The sequence below is a fragment of the Nannospalax galili genome, unplaced genomic scaffold (assembly GCF_000622305.1).
Source record: "Nannospalax galili isolate Female #2095 unplaced genomic scaffold, S.galili_v1.0 scaffold213, whole genome shotgun sequence".
Taxonomy (NCBI): domain Eukaryota; kingdom Metazoa; phylum Chordata; class Mammalia; order Rodentia; family Spalacidae; genus Nannospalax; species Nannospalax galili.
In genome coordinates, this window is record NW_008335195.1 from 5,424,235 (window position 1) to 5,439,253 (window position 15,019).

Below are 15,019 nucleotides of genomic sequence, written 5' to 3' on the forward strand. Positions count from 1 at the left end.
TCAGTAGATGTCTGTTAGGTCCATTTGACATGTGGTATTTTTTAATTCAGATGACTCTCTGTTAATTCTCTGTCCTGTTGACCTATCTAATAGAGACAGAGGAGTGTTGAAGTCCCCTACTATTAATGAGTTGGGATTAATCTGGGTCTTAAAACCCTGTAGTACTGTTTTTATGAAGTTGGTTGCACCAGAGTTTGGTGAATACATGTTCATGTTTGTAATATCTTCTTGGTTTAGTGTTCCTTTGATCAGCATGAAGTGGCCACCTTTGTCTCTTCTGATTAGTTTTAGTTTAAAGTCTATTTTGTCTTATATTAGAATTGCAATGCCTGGTTTTTTTCTTAGCACCATTTGCTTGGTATATTTTTTTCCATCCTTTCACATTAAGATAGTGTCTGTCCTTGAAAGTGAGATGAGTTTCTTGCAGACAACAAAAAGATGGGTTTTGTTTCTTAATGCATTCAACTAGTCTGTATCTTTTGACTGGGGAGTTCAGTCCAAGTCCATTAATAAAGTTATTAATGAAAGATGTGTATTGAATCCTGTCATTTTTATTTCTATTCATATTCTTGATATAGCTGTGCATTTCGACAGTTACACCTTCACTGAATTTCTTTCTGTCACCCCTTGTGTATAGTCATTCCTTTCTTTGGCTCTTTGTATTGCTTCCAGAACTCTTTGAAGGGCTGGTTTTGTGGACATGAATTTCTTCAGCCTATTTATGTCATGGAAGATTTTTCTTTCCCCTTCAACTATAATAGACATTTTGGCTGGGTATAGTAATCTGGGTTGGCATCTGAGGTCTTTTAAAACTGGGAATGCTTTGATCCAGGATCTTCTGGCTTTCATAGTTTGCACTGAAAAGTCATCTGTAATCCTAATGGGTTTTCCTTTATATGGGACTTGTTGTTTCTCTTTTGCAGCTTTCAGTATTGTCTCTTTGTTTTGTACATTTAGTGTTTTTACTATGATGTGCCATGGAGAGTTTCTTTTCTGGTCCTGTCTGTTTGGTGTTCTATATGCTTCTTGTATTTGTATGGGCATGTCTTTCTTTAATTTTGGGAAATTTTCTTCCATGATTCTGTTAAAGATCTGGTCGATGCCATTATCTTAGGATTCTTCTCTTTCCTGTATGACTATGATTCATAAGTTTGGTCTTTTTATGGTGTCACACAATCTTGTGCTTTCCTAAATTTTTCATAATCTTTGCTTCATCCGCCTAGTTCATCCACTTTATCTTTCAGTCTTGCTATTGTTTTCCATTTCATTCATCTTATAGGTGAGGCTTTCTCCTGTTGTTTCTAATTGGCTTACTGAGTGTTTCACTTCCTTCTTCACTTCAGCCTGAGTAGTCTTTAATATTTCTAACTCTTTTCTGAATTCATTCAGAAGTTTATCCCTATCTTCCTTCAGTTCTTTGATTTCTTTGTTTGTGTGTTCTTTAAATTCACTGAATTCTTTTATCTTGTTTATAATTTTTGTTTTGAGTCCATGTCCTGCATTATCGTAGGACATTCTTATTGTACTCCTCTAGAGGACTATTGGTATTTGGTAGGGATATGTTATTTTGGTTTTTTATGTTATTTTTTCTCTGTGATTTTGACATGTGAATTTCTTTTGTAGTTTCTGATGCTTGTATGAGAGTCAAGACTTCAAGTTTAGGTCTGCTTCCTTTTGTATACTTTATATGTCTTTGTGCTTTACTTTTTGGGCATGAAAAGCTGGTTCCTCTAAGCTTCCGGTTCCCTCTTTTGATTTTATATTGGAGTGGCCAGATTGCTTTTGTCCTCAGGAGTTCCCACAGAGGACCAAGTCAGATGAGGAACAGGTGCTCTCAGGCTTTCTCCTATGCCTGGATTCCTTCAGTAAAGATTTTGGCCTCAGGAATTTGGGGGTTGGACTGGTCTGGGAGCAGGACCCAGAAAGATGCTGGTCTAGGGCAGCTGGTGGCTGTGCCACCCAGAGATGCAAAGGGAGATGGGGGCAGGAAGAGGCCCCAAGGTCTCCTGGGAACTGCAGTGAGGTACTGGGTTGGTCTGGATGCAAAGGATCAGAAAGAGGAAAAGTCAGACCCAGCATCCAGGAAAGAGGCTGGTGGGTTGTGCAGACCAGGGAAGCAGAGGGAGGTGAGGTTGGGGCCAGGCCCAGAGGGCTCCTGGAACTCCAGAAGGAACTGGGTTGGTCTTGATGGAAAGGATCAGGAAGCAGTGGTGGTTCCCCTGGTGCCTGGGGCGCCAAGACAAGGAATGGGACAGGTCCCAGTGTAGGAGGACGGGGGGGGGGCAGGGGGTGAATGAGGCCGGTGGAGTCAAAGCATGGAAGGCACAAAGGCCTGTGGGTCAGAGAGAGCACTACCACTTTATTAACATCAATATTTATTGTATTCTTTATATTTTCCCTACATGTGTTTTACTTTTCAAAATCACATCTTTTATAGTTAATTCAAAGCCCTTGCAAATGTAATGGCTCATCCCGGTCACTGGTCTCATGACCAGCCTTATACTCTGTTATTTATGTATAAAATACCATTTTAATTTCATTGAGGAACCTCGATTCAATGCCTACTTTTGCCTTCAGTGGTCACAAACAGAATTGCTTTTGTACATTTGTATGAATACAGAAAATATTCATTATATATCTTTTTGAGACTCAAAACCATTGATATTTATCTTATAGTTTTTGATACATATATGGTGTTATATCTGTTTCAACTACAAACTGAGAGAGAAACTTTTAAGTTAGACATTTTTTAAGATGGGACCAAAGAGCCCTGCAAGATGGCTCAGCTGGTAAGGGCACTTGCTTTGCTAAGAGAAGCCTGATGATCTAAGTTTGATCCTCAGAATCAATCTCTGCTCTCTCTCTCTCTCTCTCTCTCTCTCTGTCTCTGTCTCTCTCTCTCTCTTCCCTCTCTCAAATAATAAATTAATTTTTAAAAATTGTTTCCATATTTGCTATGCCAAGGGTCAGAATTAAAGGTCCATAGTTTGTCTACAAAATGTCTGTGTGCAAATTGTTGTTTTTCTACTGTGACGGTCTATTTTATTATTATTTTTTAGTAGGGTCTCCTGTTTCCCAGGCTGGCCTTGAACTTGCCGTGTGCTAAGGATGACCTTGAACTTTTGATCCACCTTCCTTCACTTCCACAGTGATAGGATTACATATGTGCACCACCAAGCCCCAACTTATTGTGACATTTTAAACTGGAAGTGAGTCAAATCATTGTTATACATTTTGCAAATTCCAAAAGATATCAAAACTTCATTATCTAAATCAATTTCTTTATTTTAAACATTATAACTCAGAAGTACTTTTGCATGTAGAAATGGCCCAAGTTTAAATGAAACTTTAGTATTCATCATATTTGAGGTTTCTATATTAAGATAAAATGAAATGTGCATGACATGTTTAGCAGAGAAATAAAAGTATACAAATATAAATATACAACTAGGGGCTGGAGAGATAGCTCTTTGGTTAAGAGCACATACTGCTTTTGCTGAGGACTCAAGTTCAGTTCCCAGCCCCCACATCAGGTAGCTCACAACCACCTATAGCTCCAGTTTGAGAGGATCTGATGCCCTCTTCTGCCTCCTGTGGGCACTGCAATCATGTATCTACCCACACACAGACACATATAAACAATTTAAAAAATTTTAAACTTTACAAAAGATATTAGGCTTCAAAAATACTGTTTTATATTACTAAACACCTCAATAAGCAATGCAACTGGATTAGGCTAATGTTCTTTTTATTGTGGATTTCATTTCATTGTTTTTGTAGATAAGTTTTTGCTACATGACCCAGACTGGTTTTGAAATTGAAGTCTTTCTGCCTCGGCCTCCCTAGTGCTGGGATTGTAGACATGTGCCCCACTATCTGCATTTCTTTCTTTCTTTCTTTCTTTCTTTCTTTCTTTCTTTCTTTCTTTCTTTCTTTCTTCCGTCCTTCCTTTTAAAATATTATTTTAATATATTTTTACTATTTCTTTGAGGATTTCATACAATGTATTTTGAGCATACCCATCTTCCCACATCCTCTCTCCACTTCTCCACCCCTCCAAACTTTGTGCTCTCTTTTCTTCCTTTTTAATAACCCACCAAGTCCAATTTGTGCTGCTCACATGCTTATGGGTGTGGTTCCAGCCACTGGAGCATAGTTCACCTACCAGGAGCCACACTTTCAAAGAAAACTGACTTTCTTTCCCCAGCAGCCTGAACTGCCCACAGTTACTCAGTTAGGGGTGGGAGCTTGTTCTTTCTTTCTTTGTAATCATTGACCATGGAATCGTTTAAAATAAAGCTGTTTATGATTAGATTTGAGGTACAGCTGAACAGTGATCTCCTTCTCACTAATGATTTTATAAGCCATTGTAACGCAAGTGAATTTTGAACATTTCGAGGTCAGGAGACTCTTAAAGAAGAAATGTAGATTTATTTTTATCTCCCTCTGGAAAACTAAACTTTATTTATTTGTCCATAGCCTTGCTGGGGGCTCCACAGCTGCCATATCAGCAAAGCAGCACCACTCTCTGTGTTCATCTTGCTCTGAGTAGCTCTTTCATCAGAAATTATCATATTTGGGTGTTTATAGAGAGAGTTGCCACTCCAGTCCTGCTACAAGTACTGATAGAGATAGGCTTCCTGGCTCATGTCCAGTAATCACAGAAGAGCCCAGCTGGCTCAGACCCACAGGGGGCAGGGGCATTCACCCTCCTCCCCTGCCTCTCAACACAAGCCACTTTCTTACGTTGACCTCAGGTTCCTTTCTGGTAGGATTTCCCACATCCAAGCCACATCTGCACCTACGTTTCTGTAATATTTTCCAGTTGAAATGCTGGTTAGCTCTGTATGTGGACTTTGGGTCAAATTGTTGAATCCCCTGAAATACTGAAAACTTTACTACATGCTACAGAAAGCAGGAAGCTTGGATCAAGAAACACTGATGGTGTTTGGGGGTCAGAACCATGTTTGGAATAGCCAGCTCAGTCCTCAGAAACTGTGGGCTATAGATCTTGGTTATCTGTATGTGAAAAGATATTTAAGTGGCTAGAATCAAGGGACCAGAATAGAGGTTAAAAATTGTTTTCATAAATCACACTTTGGTTGTGGTCACTTTAAGAGTCAAGTACAAAGTCTCTTAAAGGTCTCTGATGGTTAAGGCAATAAAAAAATCTTTCCACTGAGGAGAGGTAGCACCTCTTTGCCATACCATGAGTCCTTTGTGTGACCTTCTGATTCATCACTGGCTCCTTTCCCAGACACTTGGAAGGTGTATCCATTTCTTACCTCTGTTGTCTTCTCTCTGATCTAAGAATTCTTTGGAATCAATATGCAGTAACTATTAAATGATTCTGTGACTGTGCCAAAGTCTATTTCCTGATTAGAAATTAATTCTAAGTTGTCATCTGGTCTTGTCACAAAGTTTTATATCATTATTGTCATTTTTCTGCCTCTTTGGAAATAACACAAATGCTTTTCAAGTATCTACACAAGCACAATGCAGTAGTCTGTAAGAAAAATCATAAGACTTGGTAGCCTCTACAGTGTGTTTAAGTAAAAAGAAAGTCAAAATAAAGCCTTGTAAAAACAAATGCCAAGTAAATGACAGAAAATTTGAAATCCAGGAAAGAAAACTCTAACCCAAAGGACTCAAATAAGCAAAGGCAAAATGAAGAGGAAATCACGTGGTCTGGAGCCAGTAATGAAGGGATTTGAGTTACTAGCTTGTGGTCCTTATTGGTAACTAGAAAATCCATGAAAGGTATTTTAAATTTTCTGTATGCTTTCTTGGATTTAAAGAAGAAATTCAGATATTATTTTGATTTTCAAATAGAAAAATTACATAAGAATTTAAACTGCTTGTTTTTCCCCAAATCCAAATTTTAAAGTAGAATGTTGTAGGCTAGAGATATAGCTCAATGAATAGAATGCTTGCCTAGCATACACTAGATCACTAGGTGTGGTCTCCAATACTGTATAATCATGCATGGTAGTATATGCCTGTAAACCCAGCACTCCAGAGGGGTCTAGGATTCCTGGGAGCTTGTGTCAAAATATAATAAAATATGGAACTGGAGTGATGACTCTGTAGTGAAGAGCACTGACTGCTTTGCAGAGGACCTACATTCAGTTCTCAGCACCCACACGGTGCCTCACAACTGTCTGTAACTCTAGTTCCAGAGGATCAATGCCCTCTTCTTCCCTCTGCAGGTATTGTATGCATGTGGTACACTTACATATGTGCAGGCAAAACACTCATGCACATAAAATTAAAATAAATAAAAAATTTAAAACCATAATGTGAAATAGTAGAGTTATTATAGTGACATATATTATAGGACATCAACGATAGTGACAAACTACTATGCTTAATTTAAATTCACTCAATAATTTACATGCAAGGGATGTTCACATTTCCCTCTCATTTTCTTTATGTAAGCCCTGCATCTTGATGAACAATATCCAACAACTTCGAGTCCAGCTGGAAAAAATGTTTGAATCCATGGGTGGGAAAGAGGTGAGTATGTGTTCACGCCAAATTTACCTAATGCCTCTTAAGTGGATATGGCAACATTTTGCTTTGTTATCAAAAGTATCTTTAGTTTTGAAAATGGTTTATCAAGGAACATGAAATAATATCTAAAATTCTATTAACAAGGTGATTACTACCTATAGCAGAATATTTTAGTAAATAAAGTCCATTGTCCCATTGTATAATCAAATTTAAGTATATATGCTAATGATCAGCACAGTACCACAAAGCTTATGTTTTACACTATTGTACCATCAGTTTGAAGTTGATGATTGTTCTAGAATATGTGTTGTAGCACTGGTGTTCTTGGCTATGTTGTGGTTAACTTTTCTTTTGGAGAAAGCGGCATCAAATGTGCTGTGTGTTGTGTCTGTAATGTGTCCTGTCTCTGTCCACATTCTTTGTCTTGCACATCCACGAACAGAAGAAGGAAGGAGAGAGATTCTCTTACGAGGTTTGTGATGACAAGCATCTGCCCTCCCCCTGGCTGTTTGTCCACTTCCATCTGAGGATTGCTGCACGTCTCTCGTGCTCTCTCTCATTTGCTTGTTGGGATGAGGCAGAGAATGAAATGTCATTAGCACTGCACCTGTCTCCTCCTGCCTGTCACAGCCATGTCTTTTCTCATAAACTGATGTTAGAGACTGGGGATTGAGGAGTGAGGAAGATGCTTAGGGTGAGGGTCATGGAGCAGGTGTTCAACCCCAGCCCACCCCATCTAACACCAACAGCAACAAGAATAAAACAGACCTAAGGGAGCTATGACCACAATGTTAAGATCCAGTTGCATTCACTTTATTATAGTAAGATATACAGCCCCCACAAAAAGCTAGGTTGGACTTGAAAGCAAATTTCCTTTGTATTGCTAAGTACCTGAGATGCAGATGCCTTTTAAGATTATACCTCTTTATGTGGGATGATTCTTTACCCTGAAAAAGAAATATAGTTGCTGCCCACACCAATATAGTTTTATTTTTGATTTTTTTAAAAAATAGATTTGGTGTTTAGCATGCCACAAATGAGATGTGCTAGAATATATATGTGATACCACCAACCTAAAAAGAAGAATGAGCTTTTATGAGCTGGGCTTCTGTGGAGTCTCAGTTTAATTTGTGTAAAATAAGGCCCCTCTTCCCATAGCACGCTCATTCCTGTTACAGGTTTGAGGACATCAATCTGATCTACAGCATCTCAAGCTGGGATAAGTGGTCACAAGCAGCTAGGGACCACACCGCCCATTTCCCTTGTTCCGCTCTGGGCTCTTGTCTGATTGTCTCCTATTTCCTTCCATTTTAATCTCTTGTCTTCTATTCCTAAGAATAGTCAGCCTATCTAAAGATTGCAAGTAAGGTCTACTCTCTCTCACCCAGTAGTAATCTGTCTCCAACAGTTCCTACACTAGGGCCAGCCTGCAGCCCATTTCCCTCACTCCACTCTGGGCCCTTGTCTGATTTTCTCCTATTTCCTTTCATTTTGATCTTTGGTCTTCTATTCCTAAGAAAATCTTTAAGCACACCTAATCAGGACTGGCAAGGGGATTGGAAAGGTCTCAGAAGAAACAAGAGCCAAATCCAAGGCCAAGTATAGCATGAAGTGGCTCAGAAAAAAAAAATAAAATTAACTAATTCAGAATTATGTTAGTTGTTGCTACACTCAGTCTCCTCCATGCAATCAGAGTATAAAAATGATAAGGAGAGTCCCTCCAATATAGTCATCCATACGCAAAAATATCTTAAATGAGTTTCTTAGCTTGGGGCTTTTACAAAGATCAAAAAGTATTTGTCAGGCATAGTGGTACACGTCTTTAGTCCCAGCACTCGGGAGGCAGAGGCAGGCAGATCTCTGTGAGTTCAAGGCCAGCCTGATCTCCATAGTGAGTTCCAGGCCAGCTGGGGTTGCAGGGAGATGCTGTCTCAAAAAGACAAAAAGCAAAGTATCTTATGGAAACTAGGCAGGGTGGCTCAGACCTGTAATCCCAGCACTAGGGATTTTACAGTACGGGACAGGAGTCATCTTTTGCTATGAGAAGCGTGTACAACCCTTAATACAGACATATTCACGGCATTTGAAACTTATACCATGTGGGGCTGAGGAAGTGGCTCAGTAGGTAAGAACCTTGCTGTGCAAACATGAGGACTGGACCTGAATTAAAATCCCCAAATCCAAGTAAAAAGTTGGGTGTGGCCACTTATACATGAGTAACCTAGGCATTGTGGGCGATAGAGACAGAGGCATGGCTGGGCCTTGCTGACTACAAGCCTAGCTCCAATTCAGTGAGAGACCTTGTCTCCAGGGAGTAATGGGCACCCAGTGTCCTTGTGTGGCCCCCACATGTGAGTATATGTGCTCACAACACTTCTTTAAAAATCATTAAAAATTCTGTATAAACTAATGGCAGTTTCCAGTTTCCTCCTGCGAGTGCAGGTGTGTATGCAACTTTGACTCACACTGATCAGGGAGACGCAATCCCAGACCGGATTCTTCCTCTCTGGAGAGTTTATCATTTTTATCCCTCTTCATTAATACCGGGATGTGTGCTTCTCTTTACAATGAAATTAGCAAATGACTGCTTGTGTACTGGTTCAAAACAGTTCTAAATGCCACGTGGCTCTTCACTGGGCTCTGCCCACAGGGATGCTTGCCTCTGGCACTGTCAGCAATGTGCTGGCCACTTTGGGGCATGGCTGCATGGCACGTTTTCACCTGAGCACTGCCAGGCAGCTGCTCCTTCATAGGATCAACCTCTCCTCCCAGCATGCAGGATGCTCCACACTTGGGTTTTGTTTTTGTTTTGTTTATTGGTAGATTGCCACCAATACACTTTTGTGTAAGGCCGTGTAGGATTCAATGTACTGATATAGATCAAATAGCATGCAAGATATAGATCAAATAGCATGCAGGATGTGCCACACTTGGGTTTTGTTTTTGTTTTGTTTCTTGGTGGTAATGCTTCTGTGTAGGGCTGTGTAGGATTCACTGTACTGATATAGATCAAATAGCTAACCTTATAATGATATGACTTGGGGTAGAAGTTCACCACTTATTCCACCATCCCTTGCATGGCACACTATCAGCAAAACCATTATGAGAACCCCATGAAATAATTGTTATTCATTGTCTTGTTATCTTGTAATAACTCAAATAACTCAAAACAGAAACAGGGTGGTCTATATTATATGGATAGTTTAATTATTTCTTGCATACAACTCAATGCATGTCAATTGCAACTTGCTTTGTATTCATTTTGCAGCGAACATATTTTTATACTGAAAGGAATTATTAGTGAATCTTTGATCTGCAATCTAATTTGTATTTGAAAAAGAAAACTAAATAATCCAAAATTTTATTTTATTTTCAAGACATCATAATATATTGGTTTTGAAATGCTACAGAAGTTACACAGATTGATTTAAGGAGAATTATGCCTGGCTGTGTAAGCAAAGGGTACACTGCCTCTTTACTCTATTGGGGTGCAATCATTTGACATGATGGAATCTGTGGGTTTTCATAGGTTTAATGACTATAGAACTTGGCGATTATTAAGATATGTAGAGAAAAGAAAGTTTTTGTTCATCTTAATTCTCTGCTTACCACAAAGCAGACCAAGTTAATACTATGATGATATGATTTTTACTCAGATGTCTCTCCTGACTCATGCCATGGTGCAGTTTCTCTGTAAAGAGGGTAGGTTTCACCTGTGTCCATGCAGAATAGAGACAAGGAATCAGCAACATGACCCCTGTATGCACAGTAATGGGCTGCTTCATTCTTTAGTTTCTAACTTGCATATCTGCATCATACTTAGTTTTTAAGGATGAATTAGCACTTGACTGCTTCAAGATGTGGCATAAAAAAATCATTAAAAGTCTAACCTATTTACCTTATGGACTCCATCAATTAGCTAAGTAACCCCAGACCAGAGGAGGAAAGAAACTCACCTTTCAACCTGTGGCCACAGAGGATCAGTCAGGGAAGCAGGCATTCTGGAGATATCCCCCCAGTAAGCATTCTAGCATAAACTTCCTCATGAGACATAAGGCTTTCCAGACATACATGCTCAAGGTTCATCTTAATTCACCAAGCATATTTTTAAAGTCACAGGAACTCTATTTCACAGTCCTTTCACAAACAACCTTCCAACTATGTATGTGTGGAGGTAACTGTGGGTCGAGGGTCACTGCTTTAAAGATAATAGTTCTCCATGTTGGTAATTGCTGACCTTCAGCATGCATCCACAATGCATGGCAAGCTTATGAAAATGGAGCTCCAACCCTACAGAATTAGATCCAGTGGGCCAAGCACAGGGCTGTATGATTCCCAGGTGGTACTGATGGTACTGGAACTTGACCGCCATTGCTCCTTGTTGGTAGAATACAAACTGGGTGATTAGAAGACAATTCAAAACACCCCTTCCTCTTCTCTCTGCACCACTATCAACCAACCAATTTCCTGCTTGTTGAGTTTTGATTTAAGGAGCTTGGATGGATAGAACAACATACAGTGGTCAATATAATAGTCAAATGCTTGCATTAAATGTAATAATTCCTAAATATAAATAACTAGTTTTTAGTAATATATAAAAGCCTAAAATTTCTTAAAAACACTCTAGACTTCCCATTTGTATTTTATACATAATCTTCTTAAAAGTGGTGTTGTAATTTTTAATTTATATTTTTAAAAGCTGAGCTATACATTCTGGTCTCTAGGCAACATGATTCAGTTTTTCTTCTCCTGAATATGAATAAAAAATGTCACTTAATAGTTAATAAATTAATGAGGATCAGTGTGATGTTTTTAGCATTTTCAGTAGCTTCAAAATAAATTATGTAATAAGTTAAACTATGTAGCATATATTAGACAGTTTAACAGACAATTCAATTAATTATAACTTTCAGCTCTAAAATTGTTTCCCAAAGCAATTTAAAGACTTTGTAAATTCAAAAGGTTAATTATCCACTGAGCATAGTCATAGTAACTTTATCTGCAGTGGGCAAATTCGGGGTAGGGAATAAAGATTTTTTTTAATGCCAGGTTACCTTTAAATACCTAGTAAAAGACACGCTGAGAAGTGAGATGCCCATATCTGCCTGGACCACCTTCAGTAGTCTTTATATCTCTTACCCTCAGGGTTCACTGCTCTATCTCAGAAAGAGTTCAAGGCACTGTAAATCTTACTAGGTGTCAGAGATATAACAACTACTAAGTTACACCCCCCATTAAAAAACAATGAGTTTATTAAGGGAGTTGGAATAATAATAAAAGTTATGGGAGAAAACCAACTCTTTCTAAACTGGGAAATATCCCTTCAAAGAAAGTTATGAATGTTGTGTTTTACTTTGCAATAAACTCAACCCCCAGTATCTTATTGTGTAAATATAGCTCAAAGGTGAGGTGTCATTTGGTGGAAGTCAGTAAATGCAGCAAGCAGTTATTTTTAGTTTCGCAGCACGGAGCAACAAAGAGAATTGAACGTTGGAAACACTGGCCCTTTATTTTCAAATACTTCCTAGTTCCTTTCTCATCCTAACTGTCTCTGTAATCAGAGCTATTAAATTGTATTTAATAGAAAATTAAGAAAACAAAGAGGGCCAGAAGAGCAATTTGAGTTGATGTCATTTAATAAATATGATTAAGTCCAGTATCATACCACATAGCGTTGAGCTTAGCAACCAAGCTTGTGAAATTAAGAAAAGGTGCTACCAAGGAGGCACAGAGGTTCCTGGGCTGGCCTCCCATGTCAGAGTGAACCACAGACCAGGCAGGGGATATTTGTTAATCCTAGTCCCCAGAGTCTCTCAGTGCCCACAGGCTCACTCACATACTCTTTTTAGAGTAACCTCCCTCAGACCCTTAAGGCCAGGTAAGAGAGACATATGTCACAGCCAGGAGGAGCAGAAACAGAGCTTCACTCTGTCTGCCATTCTCCAAGACTAGCCTGTTTTACTATTCTGTGTTCACTTCTGATTGCATATACCTACCTAGCACATCATAAACCAACAAAGTCAGCATCAAAACTTAGCTTCTTTTATTGTCTTTTATTTTAATCTTTATTGTGTTATTTTTCTTCAACTGATACTACATAGGTGTACCTATTTATGGGATGGTAAGTTTTGATGCCTATATACATTGTAATAATCGAACTGGAATAATTATCATACTCATCACGATGAAATTTTTGGTCTTTTTGAGACATGGTCTCCCTGTAACCCCAACTGGCCTGAAATTCACTATGTAGACCAGGCTGGTCTTGAACTCATAGAGGTCCAGCTGCCTCTGCCTCCTAAGTGCTGGGATTAAAGGTGTGCACCACCATGCCCAGCTTCATCATCATGAATTTTCATCATTTCTTTGTGACATGTATTATTTGATAGTACAATCAAATAGTCTCTCTTAGTTACTTTGAGACATACAGTAATCATTATAAATCATGCTATAGAACATCAGACCTTATTTCTACAGTCTTACCATTACATTGATCCATGGACCAACCTCTCCCCTCCCCACTCCCCTTTCACTAAACTTCTCTTCTTCCCAGTCAGTCCTCCCTCTTCTGCGAGGCAGAGTAGTCTTCAAACATCTCACACATATAATTCATAGAGCATTCTGCCCACATCACTTGATGTTCAACAGGTGGAGAATACAGTAGACTGGGAATGCTTTTACATGGCGGTTCACTTTGAATGCCATCGGTAAATGGGAGAAACCTGAATAAGACTGGATAGAAAAGCCGTGTGTACAGGATTAAATCCAGCCCAAATGCTGCAGTTCTCCTGCTTTGTTCAGTTTCTCAGTTAGCCCATAGATGAACGTAGGATGATCTAAGTTCCTTTCCAGACAAATTACATTTGAAGATTCTTGCTTTCCTAAATAGCATTTTCAAAAGGGAATTGCTTCAGACAAAACAGATTCTTAGAGTGTGTCTTTTCATGGCACATTATCTGGGCCTTGGGCTTTCCCACCCATAAAAAGAATGAAGTTAAACTACGTCCTATGGCTATCTGCACAAGAGCCTTGCTAACATTCAACAAAGTTGAGGGACAGTGCACATGGTACAGGAGAGAAGGGAAGAAAGGTCATAGTAAGAGAGACAAATTTCATTTCACTCAGATAAGGATGGAGGATGTAACTTAAATTCAGACAGTATAGAAAAAGAGAAAAATCCAAATTTACTATGTATTCACTGACTTAAAACTGTAGTTAAGGAAATTCAAGTGTTAAAACCACTTTTCCATCTTCAGTTGTCAAGGCTGAAGGAACTACAGGTGTTAGTTTATCTGAAGCACCAGGACAGTGCAGTTCACCGTAGACACTCTAGTCAGGCTGGGCAACAGCCAATGAGGCTCCAAAACTTTCTGAACCCAAAGTTATAGGCATGAATTACACATGGTGACAGACGGTTCTAGCACAGCACCCAAGGCCGTCTGGATAAAATGAGGAACAAGTATCACTCGCCTCTGAACATGGTAGTAAGATCCAGAGAAGGGCCTCTCCAAAGAGGAGCAGCAATAATGTTGAAAAGCTAGTACTGTTGTCAGAACAGGGGCAACTGAAGCCACACATCTTATTTCTGACAGCACACAGCACAACTGGGTGTCTTCACCACAAGGCCATATAGGGCATTTCAAGGAGATGGACCTAATGCCAGATTTACTGTAGAATTTTTCATTGATTTCCTGATTGTATCTTAGGTTGAACTAGGTCTCATAGAATGACTAGATTCTGGTAAATACAAGGACAAGAGTCCAGATATAATTGAGTAGTTACTAGATGCCCTTCCCTGTTAAAACCAGCTCAACCAGATCCATCTTTCCGTGTCAGAAAATGCTACATCAGAGCTGGATTTATCAGAACAACTCTGGGAACAATCATTGAGAGGATGGAAGAGGAAATCAGAGCATAAAGATACAACTTGTAGGTGGAAGTAATAGATTAGATGAGAAAATTACTAAGTCAGGATCGCGAGAGGATGGGACAGATGGAGAAAACATCTCAGGGGTCCCAGCAATCATTTTGGCATCCAAGTATATATGGAAGAATACTGAAGTTAACAATGACTTTTATTACATCTTTGCCCTTGAAAAGCTATGTACCATTAACCAAATCAGAGGGTAAAAAAAAGAAATAAATTCAGGCAGAAGAGAATAAGTTGTATTCTTTATGTACTGATGGAAGTACACATGGATCATCAAAAGAGAAAAATCAAAGAGGCGCTTGAGAATCCAGATAAGATGATCAGACATGCTGCTAAGGATGCAGAAAAAGAATTAGGGGTGGTTAGCGCAGGAGGGGTAGTTGGAGCCATAGGCGTGAAGGTGATCGCTCGGGAGAGTAGAATGAAGAGTGGAAAGGAAAGCTGGAAGGACAGTCAAATTTACAGGGCACACAGAGGCCCTGAAATCAACAGAAGAAAGACAAGCTGTGGCAAGTTAGAGAAGAAAGAAACAGGTGCTTTAGAAACAGAGAAAGCAGACATGAACAAAGGCCTAGC

General features: G+C 39.2%; 1 protein-coding gene across 1 annotated transcript in view; it reads left to right on the forward strand.

Moving 5' to 3' along the window:
- Positions 1–15,019, forward strand: part of Unc13c (unc-13 homolog C) — a 573,981-nt gene that overhangs the window by 462,179 nt on the left and 96,783 nt on the right. Inside the window, exon 24 of the mRNA XM_008829781.3 lies at positions 6,439–6,516. Coding sequence (XP_008828003.1) covers positions 6,439–6,516 — 78 coding nt within the window. The remainder of the gene's footprint in view (positions 1–6,438; positions 6,517–15,019) is intronic.